Source organism: Mustela putorius, unplaced genomic scaffold, assembly GCF_011764305.1.
Source record: "Mustela putorius furo isolate JIRA1106 unplaced genomic scaffold, ASM1176430v1.1 tig00003909_pilon_pilon_pilon, whole genome shotgun sequence".
Taxonomy (NCBI): domain Eukaryota; kingdom Metazoa; phylum Chordata; class Mammalia; order Carnivora; family Mustelidae; genus Mustela; species Mustela putorius.
The window spans coordinates 33,250,123-33,264,667 of record NW_025422057.1 but is presented as its reverse complement, the minus strand read 5'-3'; the positions used below and the strand labels follow the sequence as shown (position 1 = coordinate 33,264,667).

Below are 14,545 nucleotides of genomic sequence, written 5' to 3'. Positions count from 1 at the left end.
TCGACTCTAAGGGGGATGATCAGCAAATTAAGAAGTTCCATTTTATACTATATCCTGGCATATAAGTATATCTGTATTTGTGTGACTACATCTGAGATAAGCTCCAGCATATACTATTATTAGTTAAATTATCTTATTATAGAATCTCTCTGTTGGAGAGTCAACTTTTGTGAACCTAATCTACTGTTGTAGACTTCTGTGACCTCATTTGCTGTTCCTGCTGCCCCACAGTATTAATTTACTTTATAATAAACTACTCACACACTGGGAAGTCAAATCTGATAATAACAAGCTCCTTTAAGTAGTATAGGTGAGAAGGAAGAAGGAAGCAAGAGAAAAGTAAGAAAAAAAAGGCAGCTAGAAACAGGTGGTAATGGGAAAGTAGGTGCTTAAAAGGAGGGGTACCGGTGTATCAAAGGAAAGAAGGTGAAGACATATTTACTCTATAATTTTTGTGAGACATCAATAATTCTAATAATTTAAATTAATTCAAGTAAGGGAAGATAAATATGAATGAATAAAAACAACAACAAAACCCCTACAAAATACAGGAACAATGAACTCTCCATACAGTGTACTAGCTTTATCCTCTAGCAGCTACAGATGGAGCAGTTGTAAATAAGCATCTGAAAAGATATATAAGGGATGAGGAAACATGTCTCCAATAGAACTGAAAAACTTCCAAAGCAGCTGACATCTTGAGAGTAGTTGGATTTTTATTTCTGAAGATAAACCATTCAAGCTGCAACTTGTAGATAAAATTTTTGTGAAGAGTTTCAAAGTGTACTTTCACAGTAAGGAATGTGGCCTTCTCTCTTCCATCTCACAGAAATAAATCTTGGAAATAGTCATCAAATTCTTCTTCTCTATTTAAAGGAAAAAGTATATGTATTGATTAAGATCAACAATTACAGAAAAAAATTACTAGGTGACACATTATAGGTGATTAATGAAAATAAAATATTCTAACTCATTTGCTGATTTTTCTATATATGATATATTTCATGATTCAGCCATCAAATAATCCTCAGCTTTTGGAATAATCGTAAGTATACCCAGATTGATTAAATGTGAAATGTTTTATATGTTGCCCCCACATCCTATATGTATTTATTACCTAAGATTTTACTTTAAAGTAAAATGTTACTTTGTGAAGAGTCATGCTTCATAATTGTTATGAAATGTTACTACTTCTCTTTACTTTTTTGGTTGACAGAATTCTCTGTTCTTTCTCATTTCAAATTATAGTCTGACCAAGAAATGAATGAAAAAGAAAACTATTTTCAGGAAAAATACAAGTCTTACTCCTAGGAATGGGGAAAATCTCCTTAGGCTGTAGGTCTTTATTGCTATGGGAACAGTAAATATATATTTGTAGCAGTAAATATCATGTGTAAAACAATGAATCAAAATCTGAAAGGAAATATTAAATTGTATTATAATATGGTAAAATAAAATGAAAACTATCAAGTACTAAATAAATATTAGCACTTGGAACCAGAGTGATACAGGAAAATACCACAGGATTTCAAGTCAGACAATGTTTAAGTTCTAGCTCTGTCACTTATTAGCTTATATTAGCAGGTTACTTAACTTCTCTGGGCTCAGTCTCCATGTTTGTACAAAGGAGAACATTGTAGTTCCTCACAGAGGTGCTGTGAGGATTAAATGATTATACACACACACACACACACACACACACACACACACACACACATTTGCCTTTCTCCCTTCTGGGACAGGAAATCAAGCTGTAAAGTAAAATCCAGTCTACCAGTCTCTTCAAAAAAAGTTCTTGTAGATCAGGGATTCACAATGGGACTCCATTATTTGGTTTTAAATAATTGTGAATACATAAAGCCATTATACCCATGTTCAAATTTTTAAAAAATTACTACAGAATCAGATAAAATTGATTTAAGAATTATCTGTAATTTGATATCTCCCATGCTTTTCCTCTCACATGCCAGAAATATACAGTAAAATTTTTTAAACTGTAGTAAGAATTTAAATATAGGAAATTAACTGAATCTCTGTGTAGGCTTAGGTGCTCAGTACTTGATCACTGTCAAGTACTTATAAGGTCACAAAAAGTTCTGGATGATGAGAGTCTTCTTAGGATTTACTCAAGTATCTTTACTGCCTTAAAAGGTGAGCCAATCTGTCAATTTCAGCTATAAAGCTCTTCATGGGAAGTTATACCATCAGAAGTTTAGTCCATAGTTTAACCAGGATAGCAGTATTTTATAATAATAGTTTTCTTATAATCTAATCTATATTGACCATACATTTAGGAATTCTTTACTTGACTAGAAGAAAAAAAGTTAAGTTCACAGAAAAAAAGTGCTCTTGTTTAAAAAGCCTCTTTCTAAAACACCTGAATTCTACTACACTGAGAACATATAATTAGCAAGATGTTTCATAAGTAGCTTAAATTAGTGAATTATGATTTATTCAACAGGTATCTTTCCATTATGAGCCAATATGCCTAAAGACTAACAAAATTAGACTAAAATTTATTGAGCACTTATATTTGTAGGTATTGTACCAAGTGCTTTACAAATTTTTCTTTCATTAACTCTTCACAATAAACTCTGCAGTAGGTATTATTTTATCGTCTTGTTACAGATAAAGCTCAAGTGCTGAACATCCCAGTATACGACAAGAGCTGATAAAATTCCGACCCATATCCAGATGGCTCTTCCAACTCAAGACAGATAACAATGTACACACTGAGTTATCCTGTCTTCGGGAGGCTAAGGTGGTTGTGGGCAAGTAAACTTCTACCCATACACAGACAGCTTCAAGGGTCTCCCTGTACACATTTATGATCATCAGAGTATCAAGAATAGGCTTCTGTGGAACTAGGGAACAGCCCTTCTCTAAAGGCTCCTAAGTAAAGACGGGACGGTCATTTGGCAAGGAAAGCTGAAAAGTAAGATTTACTCACTGAGAGGAAGCTGGATGAGTTAGCAGTTTGTGGCCACAAACAATGACTAGGAATAAACTCTGATCTTACCAGGCTAGGTAGTCTTTGGCATTAAAAAGACATTCTTGATGAAAAGCTTTTTCATTAATTGTTATCAAGAATGGCTGTGGTTGTAGCTTCCTTACTGATGTAAAAGGTATGCATTATCTAGTAATATCAGGACTCACTGTGATTTTTCATCTGTTTCTGGTAGGGGGCCCTTCCAAAGTTCAGATTCTGAAGTACCTTCTTCTTCATCAGAATTTCCTATTCATTTAAAAAAGAGATTTTTAAAAATGTGTTATATTTAAAACATATTTTGAATTACCCACCAATGCAATTAAATTAGCTTCAGTTTAGTTTCACTTTTATGGCTCTGAGAATGTAATTCACTCTTTCAGACCAATAAATTCTTCTTAAAAATAAATAAATAAGCTGAGATATACCAAAGAGTCTCAGCAAAAAAACCAAGGAAAGTCTCATGGGAAAGTTCCCTAAGTTACACTGAGGGAACTTCAGTGGAACTTCCACTGAAAGTGGCACTTCCACTTTCACTGTGGTAATTCCAGTACTAACTCATAAAGGAATGATCTCTTGCAATATAATTGCCTTTGACTTAGTTTTTTCTTTCTGTTGGCATATAAAAGACATGTAGGTTAAGGTTTTTGTAGAGTATATTTACATTAGGATCAAGAATTCAAGAACTGAACTAGTACATAGAACTAGTTAGTTAAATTATGAATAAATATTGTCAGATGCTTTCAAAAATCTGATGCTGATTAAATTAATTAGAAGAAGCTGGTTTCAATAAAGAAATAGACATATTCATACTTGTTAAGAGTAAAAATTCTGTGAACTTCATTCTTGAGGAAAATCTAGCAATATAGATCAGTTTAAAATTTACATATCCTTTGACCAGCAATGCGGCTTTTAAGAATTTAATTATTTACTTAGAATAAATAAGCACCTGAGATACATGTACAAAGATGTTCATTACATAACAACAACAACAACAACAAAAGAAAACCTATATCCCTACCAATTAGGGATCAAAAATTGGTTAAATTAATATAATATAGTTAGTTAAAAAACCTTAGCATATCTATAATATTACCATGAAAAAATATCACGCTGTTTCAAAATTTTTAAAATTACAGGAAGTATGCATGGTATAATCTCATTTATGATTACATTTGTGTATATATACGGTAAGTTTGTAAGGACAAACAAAACTTAACAGTAATTACATCACCTGTGGCCTGGGATACTTTCACTTTCTATGTAAAACATTTCCAAATTTTTTGTATTTTAAACAATGATCAAGTAATGCTTTTAAAAATCAGTCAAAACAATAAAGAAATTTCTATTTTTAAAATATAAAAAAATCAACATGTTTCAAAAATCACCCTATTATTAGTGAGCTAAAAATTATCAAATACTGAAAAATATAAGGCAATAAGTTAGTCTCAAAAAGAAGTGAAACAAATTCAGCCTATCAATACAGAATGTCCCTTAGTTAAACACACACAAAAATAAAACAGCATTGATTGCCCACAGTGCTTTTAACCTTTTACCTGTTGGACTTTGAACCTTCAATCAATATGCATGTCTGAACTTTGGTCCCAACTGTGTCTATTCTGGCACAAATTATAACAAAAATGGCAGGGGGGGGAAAAAAAGAGAGGGGTTATATTGGGGGGGGGGGCAGAGGAAAAGGGGAGAAACTTAAACAGGCTCCATGCCCAGTGCAGAGCCTGACATGGGGTTTGATCTCACAACCCTGAGATCATGACCTGAGCTGAAATCAAGAGTCGACACAACCGAGTGAGCCACCAAGGCGCCGCAGGGGTTGTATTTGTAACGATCTACATACAAAGACAATAAAAGATGATAAAATTATAAAGCCTTGGGAACCAGATTCCCACTCAATGACAACAAACATGGAAGCTGCCAGTGTCTCAAACTGAATGTGTGAGAAGTGAAAATAAGTGTTCTACTCTTACTTTTATGAAAACTCACTAACATGAGATCAAGAAACCACAGAAAAAACTAAATAGGCCTAATAGTTAACATTATGGTGTTACCCTCTTAATGATGTCAAAGAACAAACTTACAAGATCTTTGAAAATGGGCAGCTAATTTTAAAAGGCCTTACAAACACCTGCCCTCTCTTCCCTTTCAAGAGTACTTCCCACATGCCAGCTTTCCTACACCAGTTTTCTGATACTAGACTAGTGAGTTTTACTAAAAGGTCGAATCAGTTTAGAATATTATAAAGTAACCTTCTTTCAAAGATCATATGCTTAAAAAGCAGCCAAATATTGTTAGAGAATCATATCTAGAAGACTGGACTACATGACCTCTAAGTTCAACTCTGAATCTATACCATTCTAGTTCCCTGAGAACAGCAGTAACTAGAAACCATTCCTATGGTAACTGCCACGACAGGCCTGAGATGGGAGAGGCACTGCTAAGGAAAACACAGAGAGAAGAATAAGCAATACAAATGCGTGCTCTGGTATCAGTGTCAAAACTACACAGCAGTTACTAGCAACTGCGGATCAGAATGTACATCACTGACTCTGTGCGATCTTGCAGGTCTTTGAACTAGCCCTTATCCAATGACTGAATCTCTTACTGCAACATCTCCCTTGACAAGTGGCTGTCCAATCTAGGCTTAACACTTCACTACTTCATGAAGTAGCCCAGTCCTTTGTTCCTTTCTTCAGATAGTTCTAATTGACAAGTTTTTCCTTAAATTAAGGCAAAAATCTGTCTCTGGGCAATTTTTATCCAGAGACTCTCATTCTGCCAAATAGTCCTCAAAAATAAGTCTCCTACACAAAAACAGTCTTACAAACATCTACAGTTTCCATGTCTACCTCCTTACTCCTTCCCTCTTATCCCTTCACTTTTTTCCAAACAGTCTGCATTTTAGAATTTACATTATAAAAGGAACACTGAAAACTTAAAAACAGATTAAGAATGGAATAACCAAGGCACTGACAGACAGAACTTGAAATTGTGTCACAGGAAGAAGGTTGAACATCTATAAGGAAAACATCTATATTTCCTTCAACCTTCTTCCTGTGACACAATTTCAAGTTCTGTCAATGCCTTGGTTATTCCATTCTTAATCTGCTTTTAAGTTTTCAGTGTTCCTTTTATAATGTAAATTCTAAAATATAAACTGTGTATAATTTCCCCCATACATTTGAATAATGAAAGCAGATATGTCATCTTGTTTTTCTAGATATTATATGATGCCTAAATAACTTGGGCTTACTGAAGAAGTGGCAAGTCTCCTATTATGGTAACAAATAGGTCAAACTTAAACTTAATTTTTGATCTGACCAATTCTGGAGAACAAAACACAGAATCTGTTTAATGGCTGTTTTTTTTCCCCTTTCTGTAACAATAATAATAGCTATAGGTTAACAAGAACTTACTTTGTGTTGGACACATGCTTTACATATATATTGTCTCATTTGGCTCTGACAATAATACAAAGTTAAGTCTCTTTATACCTATTTTACATATAGAGCTGAGACGCAGAAAGGTCAAATCATTCAATGTAGATTTATACAATGTATCTGCCAAAACTGGGATTTGAAGAGTGTACTTACATTTGACTCACTGAAGTTATTGATGATATAGGTAAAGGGGCACAGACATTGTGGAGTTATAAATCTGTGTTTCATCCCAGCTCTGCTATTAACCAACTAATAGAACTTTGGTAATTTATGTAAATTCTCTTGGTCTTGGTTCTCCTGTTCTGCAAAATGGGATTATATGCCCATCATTAAGATTAAATGAGGTAATACAAGTAAATCATTGCCACTTTGGCTGATAGAGTAGATAATCAACAAATCCAAGTTAAAATTCTTTTTCCTCACAGAAACTGGGTTTTTCTTCATAGATTTGGTTTTAGTAATCCAATGTTAAATGGTGGTAAAAGGGTAACTGAACATTATTTAGGTACAAATGAAAGATACTATATATATACTACTTCAGCCCAGATAGCCTGAGTCTATTGGTCTCATGCCCAGCGATATCCTAGAAACTGTCACTATACTTTACTTAATTTAGGAAAAAGAGCTATAGATCAATTAGGATTCACAAGTGAAGAAACAAAGTATCAGTGCTTAGGACACTTCAAATATGCTGAAAATAAAACTGGTATGAGCAAAATAATTCATAAGGAATATGCTGTCTTCCTAAACTAGAGGAATGCCTCCACTGACAACTCCCTCTCCATTAAATCTTTAAACAAAAATATTTTTAAACTTCTCTTTTTCTATTTTTTCATAGTGCAAAATTTCTGATTACTGACCCCTTAATAATTCTCCTTAAGAATTATATTAAAATGCTAACTGGGGCACCTGGTTGGCTCAATGTGTTTAAGCCTCTGCCTTTGGCTCAGGTCATGATCCCAGAGTCCTGGGATCAAAAGCCCTGCATCAGGCTCTCTGCTTCCTCTCTCTCTGCCTGCCTCTCTGCCTGCTTGTGATCTCTGTCAAATAAATAAAATCTTTAAAAAAAAATTAATAAAATGCTAATAATGTTTCTCTTTGAATGGTGGGATTTGGAGTATTTACTGATTTTTTTTTCTTGAGTTTGCCAGAGTAAATATATATTACTTTATATCAGGAAAAAATTAATTTTTAAGTCTACAAATTTCTAAGCCTAGAAATGTCATAAAATAAGTCCAGATATTGTAAAATGAATTAGACAGGCTCCTGAGTCACACTTCATTGTTAACCCTAACCCTACTGCAAGGTCTTTAAGAAATCTGACACTGTGTTACTATTGAGATGCAAGGCTACTGTTTGTTATATCACAGGTAGATGTCCCTTTTATGAACACACAGGAGAGTCTGCTCTCAGAACTCCACCTGGAAAAGAGATGAATACCCTGCATATGATCTTATGGGTACAATTAAAATTTCTGCTGGTGGTTTCCCTTGGTTTGGTTGTTTAGAAGACCAGTGACAAATGTGTGATCTACCTTTGTAATTACACAGGACTTTTTAGTAAACATCTGTCTGTGTTAATTTTACTTCAAGCTTTACTTTGCTCTTCTTTCTTATTTTTCCATTATCCTGATTTTACTTTTATAAACCTTATTTTATTGTATCTGTAAGTCATTTGAATGTTTTTTGGAATGTTGCAGGAAAAAAATAATAAAATCTATGGCAAATATTCAATAAAATCTAAACTGACTTGATATAATCCAGTGAAAACCACAGTACTTATTAAAAAACTAACCACTAGTAACCAGTTGCCAACATCTTACTTTTCATATATAAACCACATATTTCATTTGATCAATCAAAATCACCAAATAAGAGATTACTGAATATACAATACAAGAAACATTTCTTAAATCTTAATCCAATTCCCCAATTCTTTTTCCATTCCAACCTTATACTTTTGCTTTTCTTCCTTCATATTCTAAAAAGTGAAATTAAACTGTGTATCCATTGTATTTACTGAAGAAGAAAATTTTATGCTCTTTTATTTTAAAATAAGAAAGTTTAAAATGTTCAAGATTGGGGAAGAAATCATACACTTTTGCTATTTTTTTCCATGGTTTTTTTCTACATGGTACAAAACCAAAAAATGATATATCAGAGCAAGTCACAATTGATGGGAAACCCAAACTGTGAATAACTTTAATCCATGCATTTTTATTAAAGAAATACTAGATACTTACTGTTTATAGAATTTTCTGATTTCTTTGAGGATGAATGCCCTGAAAAGAAAACAGCATTGTTTTGTTAAAAATCATTTTGCAATCATGTAACAGTTCTAGCTGTAACCAGAATTCTTCCTAAGACTTCCTAAGTGTCTAGTTTACTTAACAGTCTTACAGAGAAACACCTCACTGTCTTCTAATCTTTCATGTTCCTCAGACTTATCTCTCTAATTAAAATGTTAGGTTCTTCAAGGCAGAGGTTATTTTATGCCTGGAATACATAGCACAAAGCTTAAAAAATATGAACACCTGTAAAAAAAAAAGAAAAAAAATCTCAGGTTGCTCAAAAAAACCTTATAGATTAGCTGCAATATAACCATATTTTATCTATAGCTTTTCAACATCAGAAAGCAATTTATAAATAAATACTCATTTTTCAAAATACTTTTTCAAATACAGATGAGAATTCTTAATAACTAAAATTCACACAAAATATTACTTCATAAAACAAAGTTTCAGTTCTACAAGTTATCCAGAGAAACAGAAAGAAAAAAGTACTGAAAATCTACTAATGTAATTTTTAAAAAAATCATCACTCTACAAGGTCTCCCGTAATAAGACTACAAGGGAAAGAATTTCAAAGACTGATAAATTGAAAAAAAAAATTACAGCTAACAGATGGAGAGTAACACTTCCTCTCCTTGGATAGGAGGTCTCATAAACCAAAGCTGTTACCTACATGGCCCCTTTCAGGCCCAGTGAAGTGGGTGTCAGGACCACAGGGTCAAGACTCCACAGGTAGCCAAGGCCTGGACTGCAGCTTTGAATTATAATTTCTTTTTTGTTTTGTTTCTGGCCTTCCCTCTGATTTCCTACCATCAGAAAGCAAATAAAAATATAGCTACGATGTGACAAATTCTTTCCTGTCATCTGAGGAACACGATACCCGTCACAAATGTCTACAGGTAAAAAACGGGTTAGGCTTACTTTGGAGGCCTAAGGACATAACTGGAACCAAAGGGAAGAAATTGTAGATTGGGGCTAAATTAGTTTAAGACACCTGCTAGCAATTACAGCTAAATGAAAAGTAAAGAATATTTTGGATGGTAGTAAGTTCCTCTTCCCTGGAGGTGTTGAAGCAAAAGCAGACAAGTACCTAATACAGAGCAGTATATCTCAAACTTTATGATGCATACGAATCATCCTGACTTACAAAGTGCAATTGGGGAAGGGTCTGAGATTGTATATTTCCAACATATTCCCAAGTGATGAGAATTCCAGCAGACTATACTTTGAAAAGCAAAGTCACAGAATATCTTTTTAGTCAGGATCCTAGGATAGGTCTCTGATGTTCCTTTCAATGTTGAGAAACCACTGTTTCACTGATTCACTCACTCATCTAAACATCTATCGAATGCCTACTATATGGAGAAAGCATGGTGCTTAGAAACTGGAGATAAAGAATTAATTAAATCATACAGTCCCTTCCTTAATAGAAAATAAACAAACTTTTCCAAGGATGATTGATATGTATCTCTAAAGGAGAAGTGCAGGGTGCTACTGGAATATGTAATAAGGACCTAACTTTGCCTGGAGGAATTGGATGAAGGGTGTCAGGAAAGGCCTTCCCAAGGAATTGAGCTTGGGGATGCTGTGGTAGTGGTGGGAGGGATAAGATCTTCAACTTTCTGCCAGGACGCTCTACCAAAGTACCTTGTTCTGCTCAGACCTGCCAAAGCTGGTCCTCAAAGTCAAGCTGTTGGTCTTTCTTACATTTTCTCTCTATCCATTCATTCGGCCATTTAGCTATCCAATTATTCATCCATCCACCCACTTACTTTTTGTTTGTAAAGTGACACCATAGGAGTAGGTGGGATCATATAGGGAGAAGAGAGAGAATGAAGGGAAGTTCAATAAGAGCCTTGGGCAATTCCAACATTTAAGGTTAAGATTGAGGAATACCTATAACCAAGAGCAGAGGAAAGGCCAGAGAAATAGGAAGGAAATCAAGAAAGTAGATTGTTTTAGGAAGTTCTGTCAACAGTTCAAATGCAGATAAAATATTAAGTATTTATTAATAATTATTATTCAAGTTTGGGACAAATTAAGGTGGCCTGGCTATAAAGAATCACATCAAAATCTAGTTACAGATGATCCCAGATACAAATATATTACAGAGCTCCACATAGTTTTCCTAAGTTTGCTAAAATGTTGTCATTTTCTGCTTTACACCACTTATGCTTTACGCCATAGAAGCTGAAAAAAAGAACTTTATCCTGTACTCTCTGCTATTAAAGGTACTCTAAATAAAGAATAAATGAGAAACAGTTATCTCCATTCCACTCTGCTTTGTCTCTATTCCTGAAGTCCTGAAACAATCTTCAAAGTCTTTCATTTCTTCCTTCTTTAGTGCTTATACCTTACATGTGCTAGTGGGGTGCTGGGAATACTAAATCAGAATTACTAATTTAAATTCATGGTCAGGGATGGAATCAAGAAAGGATCAGAAATATTTGAACTTAGACCTGGAGGATGAGTTACGATGGGAACTGGCAGTGGGGGGAGGAGGTTAGAAAGAGAGGAAGTAGCATCTACATAGTACCTAAATGGGAAGAAGTTTGACATTTTCTAGAAACTGAAAGGCTGTGAGCATGGAGTATGAAAGTGAAGTGGAGCGTGGTCAGAAACAAGTGTTGTATGAAGGATCGTATAGAGCACCTGGGCTTTGTGCAGATTTCAGTAATATCCTAAGAACAACGGGCAATCACTCCTTTATTGAAAATGCATTAAGGGGAGGGTAGGTACAATAACAAGACAATGGCAGAACTAGTAAGGAGAACAGAGCAGTAGTCTAGAAAACATGAAAAACATGAGAAAACATGGTGGTTTGAATGAGGGTGGAGAGCACTCAAGAAATATACACTCAGAGGGTAAAACTGACATGATTTGGTGACAAATTAAACATAAATAATGAGAAATAAGAAGATATCAAGGATAATTTCCAGATATCTGATTAGTTCTTAGCTTGACAGAGGTGTCATCTACTATAGTGTTCACAGGGAAAACATCTATAAGGAAGATCACATGCGTATGTAAGCATAATCTGAGGGTTCCAACCCCATACCAGATCCTGAATATCCAGCTACCTGTCTGCTTTGAAGGTGCTAAACACGCCTTTATAAGGTAGGAATTATTCTTTAATTTGGAATATATAGTGATTACTATGGTACCATACTATGACTTATACAATATTACATAATATAATAATGAATACAACAAAACTCTCAAGTATGATACATCAAACATTTTTAAAACAAAAATTTTTCAAACTCAAATGGAATTTTCACATTTATTAATTAACATTTATTTTGGGGTTGGGAATGATTTAGACACAATAAAGTATTCTACTTCAAATATCATTTCTCAAATACCATTATAAACAAGAATAATATTTTATTTATATAAAATATATTTATTTTATTATAAAATAAACAATAATTTTTATTTTATCTATCAGTTTCACCAAGTTGAAAACTTGTTGATACTATATGCTTGAATATATTCTGATTCGCCAGAAAAAAGTGTATGGTAAGAATGAAACCTAGCTAATAATCTTCACAGCTGGAGCAAGGGAGCCCTCTCCTGTCTAAGTACTGTGTTAACATGTGGCTGACTCTAATGTAATCTATCATTATCGACATAAATTAAATTCAATTCACTCGAAGTTACAGCCAATGTGACTCTATTACGGACTGAAAAAGAAACTAGCAATAACCTTCATAATAGCTAACTATGCGCCAAGCACCATGCAAACTGTTTATATCTATTATCTCCTTTCACCTTCTGAACAATCCTATGAGCTAGGAAATATTAGCTTAACCCATTTTACACATGAAGAGAATACAGCTTAGAGTTTCAGCCCTACTGAGGAAGAAGTAAGTAACTGACTGATGGATTTGAATTTAACAATTATTTACTAAGTGTATGTGTACAGGACCACAATGGGTTCTGAGGACATATATATATACCAAGCTCCATGATTTCAAGAAGCTCATAAGCTAGTGAGAAAATCACATAGGCCACGGTAATGAAATCCCACTGTTATAAGTTTAAACTGACTTATAGATTATGTACTGTTTAACAGTGTTCAAAATGCTTCTCACATTCCTATTTGGTTCTCCACAATAAGCTCAAACAGTACAGAAGCCAGATATTCACATCCCCCTATTTATATGAGGGATGTAAAACTGAAGAAGGTAATGAGTGTTATTTGCAATATTATTACCATCTGCCCAAAATGCATTAAAATCAATATTGTTCTTGAAACTCCTGAGTTGCTATAAATTCGTATCTAAATTCCCCAATCAGGGGGCACCTGGGTGACTCAGTCTTTTAAACATCCAACTCTTGATTTTGGCTCAGGTCAGGATTCTGGGATCCTGAGATCAAGCCCAGAGTCAGGCTCTGTGCTGGGCTCCAGAGCCTGCTCAAGATTCTCTATCTCCCTTCCTCTGCCCCTGCCCCCTTCTCTTAAAAAAAAATCTTATAAATTCCCCAACCAGTTTCAACTCCTATAAGGTTTATTTAGTTATTTATTTGAGAGACAGAGAGAGAGAAAAAAAGCAAGCAGGAGGTGGGGGGCAGAGGGAGATGGAGAGAGAAAATCTTAAGCAGGCTCCATGCCCAGCACAGAGCCTGGCTTGGGGCTCAATCTCACAACCCCAAGACCATGACCTGAGCCAAAATCGAAAGTTGTATGCTTAACCAACTGAGCCACCCAGGCGTCTCCCTTTCAACTAGAATAAAATAGAAATCTAAATGTACTCACCAATTAAATTCTACATTTGACACATATAGCAGATTACAATGCATGTTAAAAAATGTGAATAGATGTATTTTAATTCCCTTGTACCTTTTTCCTTTTTCTTAGAGGTCTCTTCTGCAGAAGATAATCTGGATTTTTTACGCGATGACTCTTCACAATCTTTTTTGGTTTTATCCTTTCTTTTTTTTGACTTAACTTCTTTTCTCCTTTATGTTAAACAATATAAAATTAAAGTTAACTTTTTCAATTGACCTTTATGAAAAATAAGAACCAATGAGCAAAAGTCAAATCAGTTAAAGTAACTTATATTTACAATGTAATTAACATAAGGAAGCCTTAAATAAGTCTGTAAATATCTTGGGTTAGTATATTAATTAAAGACAATTCTGCAAGATAATGAAGCCTAAAACTGAGAGAAATCATTTTTCATAAGTTCCATACACAAATCTTAGTAAATATAAATCACAGTTTTACTCATTTCCTCCTTTTTATTTTCTACCATTTAGCCACTTTTTTTAAATTACAAAAACAAACATCATTTCTCCCCATATAAATTCAGATACCTATACTTTGAAAAAAAAAACATACTTTGAAAATACGAAGAAACGCTGTAACAGCTCTAAACCACCACTAAGTAGAAAATTCTTCTGTTAAGAATAAAAAGATACAGTAAAGGCATGAAGGAATGGGGATAGGGGGGCTTACTTAAATGTCTACTTTAGACCATTTGTCCTTTTACTGCTGTAGCTTTATCTCTTTCAGGCTAGGTTTATAAGACTGCCAGTACCATGGTTGGCAAACAATTGATTTTAACTGGTTAAGAAAGGAAATACTAGATAGGAAAAGGCGATAATGCTGAAACTAGGACCATGAAGGAGAATGAAGAGAAAACAAAGAGCCTGAGTTTCAAGAAACTTCCTCATCAGACCTTCTAACTTAAGGTACTTACAACAAATGTTTTAAGACTATTTAAGGCAGTAACCACTTTCTGCCTCTCATAAGAATCAATTCAATTTTGAAGTAGAGCTCGAAAGTCAAGGTAAAAAAAAACTCTC

General features: G+C 34.1%; 1 protein-coding gene across 2 annotated transcripts in view; it reads right to left on the bottom strand.

Annotated features, from left to right (window-relative positions):
* Positions 1-698: 698 nt before the first annotated feature.
* LOC101690915 (protein FRA10AC1) overlaps positions 699-14,545 on the bottom strand; it is a 34,118-nt gene continuing 20,271 nt past the window's right edge. For both annotated transcript variants that reach the window (XM_004749642.3, XM_045068441.1), the window contains 4 exons: positions 13,578-13,696; positions 8,684-8,722; positions 3,157-3,235; positions 699-866 (listed from right to left, as the gene is read on the bottom strand). In XM_004749642.3, the coding sequence (XP_004749699.1) occupies positions 824-866; positions 3,157-3,235; positions 8,684-8,722; positions 13,578-13,696 (280 nt within the window). In that variant the 3' untranslated portion in view covers positions 699-823. The remainder of the gene's footprint in view (positions 867-3,156; positions 3,236-8,683; positions 8,723-13,577; positions 13,697-14,545) is intronic.